Raw genomic sequence first — 10,642 nt, forward strand, 5'->3', positions numbered from 1 at the left:
ATATAATATTGACTCAATTTTAGGTTTTTTAGTATTGTCTCTGGAAGCCATTGATTCTTTGCCATTTATTTGTAAATAATAAATCAGATAAAGCAGTGATTCTCAACCCTGGTCCTCAAGGACTCCTTTCATTAATGTTTAGATGTATCTCTGATTTGACACAGCTGGTTTGAATGAATGAGTGATTAACAATCTTCTGAAGACCTGCTGAATAGCAGGGAAACAAGTAAAACATGCTGGATAGGGGTCCTTGACGACCAGGGTTGGGAACCACTTAGGGCTGCGCGATATTATGAAAACCTGCGATGTGTGATAAGTGCTTAATATTACGATAACGATATGACTTGCGTTAAATGAACAAATACGTATGTAGTGTTGATCTCTTTCTGCTCTGGGTTCAAAGCAAAAAAAAAAAAAACCCAACAATTTAAACTAATCATTTCCATTCCAGCCTGAATATTTTTTTATTAGAAAGGGACCTGTGCAATTGGTGAAATACTTCAAGCTTCCGTCAAAATGACAAAATGCATAAATGCGAACTTTTGAGTCAACGATTTATTGCAGTTTATGCAGTTGTTGCGATATGCATATTGTGCAGGCTATTAATGAGATGATGATAAATTTTCCATATATTGGGCAGCCCTAGAACCACTGGTTTAGAGTAAGGGCTCAGGTTAGGGGAGTAATCGGGGTTAGGTTATAGAAATGACTAGTAAATGGATGAAAGTCAATGCAAAGTATCCATGAGCACAGGAGAACAAACGTGTCTGTTTTGTTGGAGAAAAAGTGTAGAAGGATTGTGGACAGATGTTTAGGTGAGACCTAAGCAAAATAAGCAATTTAATTTTCTATGTAAGGCTTAAAAATTTGCTAAGCAGCAATAAAACAAGCATAAATTTACCTTTTTATAATTGGATTCCTTTAGTGTGTATTGTATTTAATCAGCAGGATGCATCTTGTAAAAAAGAAAATTGCAATTAACCTGTTCAACCCCAATCAGTGTCCTTGTTTTGTTGGAACTTACTTGTTGTGAGCCATTGCATGATCGCAGTAATTTTCTCTTCTTTTTTGTTGATCAACTTCTTTGTTTTAACAAAAATCTGTATTTTTTAAGTGATACTGGGAGCAACGATGGGATCCAACATGTAGGCAAAGTGGCTGACAGTGGGCAGATCATACTTTAAAGCAAGTACTGGTAAACTTTTACGGTGAAACAGGTAGTGTTAGTAAGTTAAGACAAGCTAGAAGCTGCTGTTTTTTTTTTTTTTTTTTTTTTTTTTTTTGCTTTAAAAAAGTAAGGATGGAATCTTTTAGTGCTGGGCAGTATGGCTGTAAAATGTATCTCAATATACGTGTTTAAATGTCAGTTAATATCGATAATTATCTATTATTGTTTTTAGTGTCAGTCATTTGTGTTTGTCTGTGCCTCTTTCCTGTCCTCCCTAAACCCAGCCTGTCGAGGCAGTTGGCTGTCTGTCCTGAGCCTGGTTCTGCTGGAGGTTTCTTCCTGTTGAAAGGGAGTTTTTCCTCTCCACTGTTGCCAATGTGCTGCTCAGAATGGGAGACTGTGACAGAGTGAAGATTCAACACAATCTGCTGGCTTCTTTAGGTTTATTGTGTTTTGTGTACAGGACTCTGAAATGTACTTTGTTACTTGGTGCTATACAAGGGTAGACATAAGGATGTTTTTTTCAGGTTGATAAAATCTGGTTGTCCAAAACATTTTGGCTGTCCAAAAAATTTAAATAAATATGTAATTTAATAAGTACGGTATATTGTTCTGTATACCAAATGTACTATATACAAATGTTGACAGTCAGCCAGGTTGGCAGTTTCAGGAGCTGCTGAATTTCCTAGTTCTCCTCCTCATACTCTTCTTTGAAATAGAGAGCAAAAATATTGCTACTAAAACTTTTCTACACCTAGAGTTTACCCAACATCCATAAGTTTTCTGCTTACATGTCAAACATTTTCATTTAAATTGGAGTATAATGTGTTCATGACCTTATTATGTTATATATTTAAAAAAATATGGCACAAGTAGTTCTCTGTACTGAAAACAAATATATTTTTACTGTTTTTTTTTCACCAAACTGACAGTTTCTCATCTAAAATTGTGTAATTCAAAGGCATTGAAACACCTGGTTAAATTTAGCAGATATTTATGATTAACTACAAGTATCTGAAGCTGACTCAGAGAACTGTGTGATTTTAGAAGAAAATCAAAATAAAACGTAGACACATCTTTGTTAGAATTAGGGGCATAAAAAATGTATTTCATCTTAAATATTTTTACAGTTTTCATAAAGCTCGCTCCAGCTGCGGCRCTGCTCCTTTGAGAATTAGGAGTTCACGTGCCAGTTGTGCATATATGTCAGACAACAACTATACTCCAAACACATGAATCTTTAAATAATAAAAAGAGTTTAGACTCTGAAATCCCATGCTGGTCGGAGCTGTGCTGCAGGTGGAGAGGTGCAGCAGCCGCGGTCCTCGCTTTAAAAACAACGGTCAGGTGACCTCTCGCTGTTTTAAAATACGTAATCCTTAGTGGAAAATAGTCCAGGAAATACTGAGAGCTTTCCTGGGAGGTGTTCACCTGGCCCCTCAGCTTCGCACACCTGCTGTCTGTCAGACAGCATGATCCGCCCTGCTCTGTTCTGACTTGGGTAAAACTTTGACTGTGGTTCTCTTTATTGGGTGAAAGAAMYGTCAGTTTAATCCCTACATGGCTTTAACAAGTCTTTTCTCCCTTTCTTTTTTACAAATGACAGACACCCACAGCAGAAAACTTTAATGTCGTTTTTTTTTTTTTCTTGGTTGTCCACCGGACTGGCTTCATTCACTTCCTCCACTGCCATTGCTAACTAACTAGCAGACACTGTGCAGAAAATCAATGTCATTCAAAACCCCGCCTTCTGTTCTCTGATTGGTCCAGGTAAAATAAAATACAAGCAGACACTGAGCAGAAAACTGACGTTGTGTTCTCTGGTTGGTTCGGCTAAAAATCTGCCAGTGAAATCCTTGTCTATGGGAGAAGTCCCAGACGGAGCAGAGAAGSGAAACTAGAATTGAGCGGAGCTGCATAGGAAGGCAAGGGCCAGGCTAGGAGGCAGGTGCTGGTTGTCTGAAAATGAAAATAGGTCGTCTCAGACAACCTAAACAATGTTATGTCAACCCCTGCTAGAAAAACTGATTTGAATTGAATTGTTTAACTATTAGAAAAAGAAAAAAAACTGCCGACGTTGCCTTTCCTCTTTTGTCTACAATTTCTTCTCGAGCTATTYACTCATTTTCTCCTTTCACTCCACATTGTTGATGTTTTTTATTTTAATTTATTTGTTTGTGTTTATTTATTTTAAGCAATTATGAGGCACGGTCAGAAACATGAAACAGCTGCTGTGCATGTTACTCACCAGGTTGTTGCTAGCTGAGTTAGCTGATGCACCAACCTTGCTTGGCTGGGCTGTGAGAGGTCGAGCAGCTAAAGCCCTTCCTCAGCCTGCATCCCCCAGAATGCTGTGCAGTTCTATAATGGAGTTCAGTGAAATTATAAATATTATATTTGACAAATTGTCCATTGATAATGATCATATGTCAATCACAATATGTATTATTGTTTTCTATKTATTACATGTCTAAATATCAGTATTGTTATTGAGCTATTGCCCAGCCCTAGAATCTTTATGTTGCAGTTCAGAGGTCTGCACTGTGATGACAAAAATTTAACCTTGAGACTTGAATGACTATGCCTCATTTTGCATAAATATGCTGATTTACATGTCAAAAAGTGGAAAATAATGTGCAAAAATAGAAACAGGCTTCTGATCAATATTAAATGGATGTAGCAAAATGTAAGACCTTTTAAAAAGCATGACATTTGAATCTTTGTGACATTGAATACTTTTTTTGCACAAGTTTAAACTTTTAGTTTGGCTCCATGCCTCTTTTTGTCCAACGATGCTCAATCCAGTAAATTAAAATTGAAAGGAAAAGCTTGCCAACTGTAGCACAACTAGATCATTCTTTGTAAAACAAAATAAGTTGAATAGTTTATGCATCACTGTCACTGCATAAAAGTGGCATTAAATTTGATTGGCAGATTTTTGCAGAAACCCTGTAACGATCAGCACTGATGCTAACGTAATATTGAAAGCATAATAGAAAAGCTAATGYGATTAGCATTTTGTTCATTACTGGAATTTTATACACAACTCAAACCGCTTCAAAGTCCTTTTCTTCCTGTCTTGTTATGATAGTTTCAGCTTTTACCCATAAGCGTATATTCTTTGTGGTTTAGTGAAGAAAAGCTGTGAAAGCACAGCATCAAGGTTTTACTACAGCTTGCAGCAGTAACTCAGCAACTACTCTGTTGGCAGCACAGATTAATGTTAACATCAATTTCAGATTCTGTGTCCAGGATGCAACGTGTCTTAACAGAATTTACCTCCCACCTCTATAAACAAGGTGAACGTCCTCATTCATTCTTACTGTTAGGAGACATTAATGACTTCAAATTGGTAATCGTTTGGTTGGATTCACAAAGGGAGCATGTTTATTGTTGTGAGGCAGACTTGCAGGGGTGTTGCCACATTTATCTCAAAGTCCTGCTGACAAAACTGAGTGTCCTTAKTCTTTTGTAAGGAATGGAATTTCAAGCAAAACTGCTCTTCAGATTTGTTGTTAGTAATTTGGTTCTTCTTCATGAATGCAGTTGTTTTGGCCAATTGTCTCTTGTGGTCCCTCCCACCTGATAAGTATGTGTAAGGGAGGTCCACATAAGTGATGTCATGCACAATTTTAATGGAAAATTGTTCTCTTTTTGCCCATCCTTCACTTTTACATTCAGTTCCTTTGATGTGTTTTATGACTCTACTCTCACTTTCTGTTTTAGTTTAGATCTGACCGGGGTTGTGGCTTTGTGTACAAATGAGAGCGGTTCCGACACTGCTGACAGAACTGGGTCACCGTATCACTACCACTGACTTAGATAGCGGTGATGAGAGAGTGTTGTGGTAATCATTAATTCTTCCAATTTTCAAAAAACCTCAACGGAGGAGAGACATGAAGGTCAAATTTAAAAATTACATGACTGTACTGCAAACACAACAAAGTCCATCTGATCGGCTCTATCATCAGATGCTGATGTAAAAAAAAAAAAGAAATGCTTCCAGTTATGAATGGTTGTATACACTGTGGTGGTCAGAACTGTGGTTACCGTAATATTTAAACTAGGGTTGGGCAATATTGGCAAAACAATCACGATTAATTGTGGTATTTAGCCGATAACGATTTAAATGACGATTAATCCTCTGGAGTAGGGCTGCCACAAACGATTATTTTTATAATCGATTAATCACCGATTATTTATTCGATTAGTCGACTAATCAGATCATACATTAATTGAATATAAAACATACAGCTTATCGTACCAGAATGCTGCTTCTATTATATAACTGTTAGATTTTAGCTATATGCTAACTAAAAATAATTGCTGTGGAAGGTAAGTTCTGCTCTGCAGATATTGCACAGGTTTCTCTTTCATTTTCTTAAAATGATCCCACACTTTTGAGCTCCGTTGTCAGGTAGCCATGATACCAGAGCCTGTCTGTATAATGTCTTGTGACGTCCACGGCCTACCCCAGTTACCACTACTGTGCATGTGTGTCAAGGACAGAAAGGCAGATGTGGCAGTGGAAGGTGCCAATGCAGTTTCGAGAGAAAAACAAAGTAAAGAACAAAAAAAAAGAAAGAAAACGATTAATCGATTATTAAATTAGTCATCGATTATTTTAATAATTGATTAGTCGTCGACTAATCATGGCAGCCCTACTCTGGAGTCCCTGGACACCCTTATGTCCTAGTCACATGGCCAGTTTAGTGGAAAAGATTTGCTCTCTGTAAAAATCTGTTCCAGATTGTGTCAAAATTACAGACTTCAGGCTAAACATCAAATTTTAAGTTGTGTTGATAAATAAATTACAGAACTTTTTTTAAATGTTAATCTTATTTGAAGCGGAGAGGAGCTCTGAGCGGACTGACTGCTGGCATCAATCATATTAATCGTCTAGTGCCAAAAATAAATCGAGTAATGTTTTTCTGGCGATTAATTGCACACGATACGATTATGCCCAACCCTAATTTAAACCCATTGAATCTCGCTGGGAGGAACAAGCTGGTTCAGAACCAAACAACTCATTGGTTAAAAAGCTCTATGAGAAGAAAATTATGTTGTGTTGTGCCTTTTTGTTTCGGTGCACATCTCAGACACAAACAAAAAGAGTTTAACTTGGGTTCTTTTTCCCCGCAGGCTGTTCGCTGCTACGATTCGCTCATCCTCAAGGCTGAGGGCAAAGTGGAGCCTGAAATCTTCTGCCAGCTCGGTCACTTCAACCTCCTGTTGGAGGATTATCCGAAAGGTGACTATCTGCTGATGGTACTTTGTTAGTTGCTCTGCCTGAACTCCACCTTTCCTTTTTCACACTCTTCACCTTACATTTATTGATCTTTTATTTGCAGCATTATCAGCATACCAGAGGTACTACAGTTTACAATCCGACTACTGGAAGGTAAGGAATGCATGTCTGCGATCCCACGCCTCTAACTTGTCAAACTACCATCTTTAGCGCACACACACAGATCTGAACCTTTTTCACAGGAAGCTTGTATTTATTCATTCGGGTTAAATATCAGGTGAGATGCAGTTTGRTTTCATGTCAGTCATTTTGAACACATTTTTGTGTTGCTGACATTTGTGGTTAGACAGAATGCCTGTGTTATTTATGTTTTATTTAAGTTAATGAACTTTATTCAGTAGTCGCAAGGTTGGGTAACCAGTAGCTTGGTGTTACCTATGGTTGTACAATATTTAAACTGTTTATTTTCTCTCCTTTTATTATATACAACTTAAGTGATAATGCTGTGTAGTTTAAGGTTTTTTTTTTCAGTTGTAAAACGCTACAGGTACCTGTCAGGATTTGATTTCCTGTAAATAATTTCACATCTCTCCATCTAGAACGCTGCATTTCTGTATGGCCTCGGAATGGTCTACTTCCACTATAATGCCTTTCAGTGGTGAGTCACAGCTTTTTTGTTGTTGTTTTGCATTTGTGTAAGGCACCCTCATGGTCAGGTAAAATTGAAAAACCAAAAAATAGCTTTACTGATGCAAAAATGATTATAGTGCATAGTTTAGTGTATTACATTGTATTACATTTGGTGTCATTCTCAATTATTATTATGGAGGAAAATGGTATAAATGTTCCTTGTTAAATGTATGTTATTGCCTCAGCAAGCCAGTTTAATGACTAGTTTGGTGTATTCCCTTTGGTATGATTGTTCTTCTTTAAGAAGAATTAAAAAACTGTTATTCTACRGTCATCTGTCATAAAAGAAAAGGTGTGTTAGGTTCTTGAAGGGTATCTCATGCTTCTATTCTGTGCAACCTCAAATTAGGGGCCATGGGGTACGGCCAGGAAATGTGAGACAGACTTGGCTAAAGTAAAACAAAAAAATCAGATTTTTCTTTAACTCATCACAGAGAGTTTCTAATTCTGATTTTATCTGGTCTAGGGTCCTGTGAAATCTGTTTTTATTTTCCATTCCCATCTTTGTTTTGTAATTTTACTTTTTCTGTGTTTTTTTGTTTTGTTTTTCTTGTTTCTTTTTCTGAATTGCACTTTGACATTCTAGCCATATTTATTAACCTAAAAAAGTGTTTAATTATAAAGTGACTGAAAAATAATTTAACAAATGAATAGGCACAGAATTGAAAATATAACAGTTGTTATTTCCCCTTCACTAATATAACAAATTGTCGTGGTTCAGCAGAACGGTAAATGCTTTTGCAAGGTTCTTTTTTTTAAAGAACAAAAAATATGTGCAAAACAAAATGTCATGTTAAAAATGTGATCCTTTTTTCTAATAAAAATACATTAGAGTTGAGCCTGACATAAGATGTCTTTATGATGAACATAAAACCTACAAACGGTAACACTTTGTATACCTGCCTATTGAACTGGATTTAAGCTTATTTTTACTCGTCTATTGGAGCCTCTTTTTTATAGTTCTTTATCCAAAAAATACAAAACTTTATTTTTTCTWAAGGAATATCTGATTCTGCACTCATAACAAAATACTGATGTAACTGAATGTTGTAGAGTTAGCAGGCATGTCTGGCTCAGCTCGTTACTTCTGTTTCTGATGTGAGTCAGACMGGAAGTGGTCAWCACATGTATTCTACACGTCCCGTTGATCGCGTGCTGACARAACTTAGAGAAAAGTTCTCCAGATTCATAAAAAAGTGCTGGGGTGTTGTTCTGCTCTAAACTTTAAACTGAGCTTCATATTTTTTAATTTGGAGGACATTAGTGTTTCAATGAGCCTTTTTGTCGTGGCTGACCATCTGTTTTTTTTWTCCTACATTGAAAGAGAGTACTTACCCCACATGCTCATAACCAGGTAATGGCAGGTACAGKGAGCGACAGCAGCAAAAATACCTCAGAACTTTAACTACTCGCCCAAATAAGCAAATACTGTGAGATTCCGTTTGTACTGGATTCCAAACCATTTGGGAAATTCTACAATTCTGTCTGCATTTTCTGCATTGCTGAAATCATAGGGTAGGTAACCTACAAAATGAGCAAATAAAACAGGCTGTTTGTATGATATTGCTGATGGTTTAACAGCCTTAAGTAAGTGACTTGAAGAATAAGCTTGCAGCACGACGGCTCAGTGGTTAGTACCAATGCCTCACAGCAAGAATGTCCTGGGTTCGATCCTCGGTTCGGCTCTGGGGTCTTTCTGTGCAGAGTTTGCATGTTCTTCTCGTGCTTGCATGGGTTTTCTCCATGTACTCCGGTTTCCCTCGCCCCACAAAAACCTGTATAATAGGTTGCCTTCAGGCACAGGCCTCCCTTGAAGAAGAGATCTGAGATCTCAACGGGACTTCCTGGTTAAATAACGGTAAATAAAATAATAAATAAATAAATAATAGAATTAAAAATATAGATAATGAACTCTAGTTTGCACTTTCTGGACAGAGGAACCTAAATGTCCAGCTGGGCTCATTCATATGGTAAATCATAAAATTGTATTRTATAGCGCCTTTYTAGCCAACCRGGCYACTCACYGCACTTTAAGACATAATTTATGCCTTCATTCATCTGTCCACATAACTCTGCACATTTCTACACAGCTAATCTGAATACATTGTTCCATAGAGTCTAATCAGTGCTTTAGATGGCATTCACATGCTGAAAGCAAGGAGGGGTTCACAGGGTAGACATAACCATTGTTTAGGTTGTCCAAGRCAACCTATTTTCGTTTCGGACAACCAGATCCTGTCTCCTGGTTGTCCGGTGGWCAACCAAGCAACAAGACCTTGATTAAAATTCTCTGCCGCGGGTGTCCATCATTTGTAAAAATGAAAGGGAGAAGAAACTTGATAAAGCTGAACAGAACACTAAACTGTAACTTTTAATAAGGTCATGTACATATGATATTCCTATTTAAGTGAAAATGTTTGACCTATGAGCAGAAAGAAGCTTATGAATGTTGAACTCTATTTCAAAGAAGAGAATAAGGAAATTTTATTCATGCAGGTCCTGTCAACCTGGCTGACTGAGAACAATTATATACAATAAACTTYGTCTACAGAACAATATACTTGTTAAATTATAATTTACTTGARATTCTTTTGGACAACCAAAATGTTTTGCGGACAACCAGGTTTTGTCAAATATCCTTATGTCTAACCCTGGGTTCATGTCCTGTGGRATCAAACATCCAACTCTCAAACTAGAGGACATCTCAGAGACTATTGAACTTACTGAAATCAACTGGCTTTAGTAAGACACTGATCCTGCACAGTTAAGAAATCTGTTGTAATGACTGGACTTGGTCTTTGCAAAGGTTTACTGGGCTTGTTTTGTCACTTTCTCCTGGCATCTGTTTGGTGAAACTAGGCTAGATAGGTTTGTCTCGGGGGAAGACATAAAAGTTACATTCTACTAGGGCTGCAACAACAAATCGATAAAATCGATAAAAATCCATTATTAAAAGCGTTGGCAACGAATTTCATTATCGATTCATTGTGTCGCGCGATTTATGTGTCCCTCTCCGTGTTGCGGAGCCGTTTACCTCACCCACAGAGCGTTGTCAATGCTGGCTGACCTAAATAAAGTTTAGGAAGAAAGAAAAAACAACCTGTAAAGATCCACCCTCTCTGACTCTCAAGTGAAAAGCAGAAACTTCGACCTTTAAACCAGTTTTTAAATTGTGTTGTTAGGCCAAGTAGATTCGAAGAAATGATAAAAAGTATATGACACAGTTAACGTTTTTAAAAGACGGCCTGATGCGTGCCGTGTCGCAAGGAGGAAACGCGTGCAGGGGGTCACCTGAATCCACCATCTTTTTCCTCCTCTCGGGCCAAAAGTATAAAAACCCTCCAGTTTTTCTGACTGAGGCTCAAAGTTATTTGTTGAACAGCAAAAAGGTCCAAGACGAAGTAATAAATAAATTAATAAATGCAAGACCCGATCGAGCAAGCAGCCAGGTCTGCCTCAGTAAGGGAGAGGGAAGGAAGAGGAGGAGGAGGGGAGAAGAACGGGGGCTGCTTCAAAACCGCTTAATGGGTCAGAAC

General features: G+C 37.6%; 1 protein-coding gene across 1 annotated transcript in view; it reads left to right on the forward strand.

Annotated features, from left to right (window-relative positions):
- The window catches only part of LOC106528445 (histone demethylase UTY), a gene marked incomplete at both ends in the record, with an annotated part of 49,177 nt that overhangs the window by 7,480 nt on the left and 31,055 nt on the right, over nt 1-10,642 (forward strand). Inside the window, 2 exon segments of the mRNA XM_014023611.1 lie at nt 6,311-6,419; nt 6,520-6,569. Of these exon segments, the coding sequence (XP_013879065.1) occupies nt 6,311-6,419; nt 6,520-6,569 (159 nt within the window).

This window comes from Austrofundulus limnaeus, unplaced genomic scaffold (genome assembly GCF_001266775.1).
Source record: "Austrofundulus limnaeus strain Quisiro unplaced genomic scaffold, Austrofundulus_limnaeus-1.0 Scaffold380, whole genome shotgun sequence".
NCBI lineage: Eukaryota > Metazoa > Chordata > Actinopteri > Cyprinodontiformes > Rivulidae > Austrofundulus > Austrofundulus limnaeus.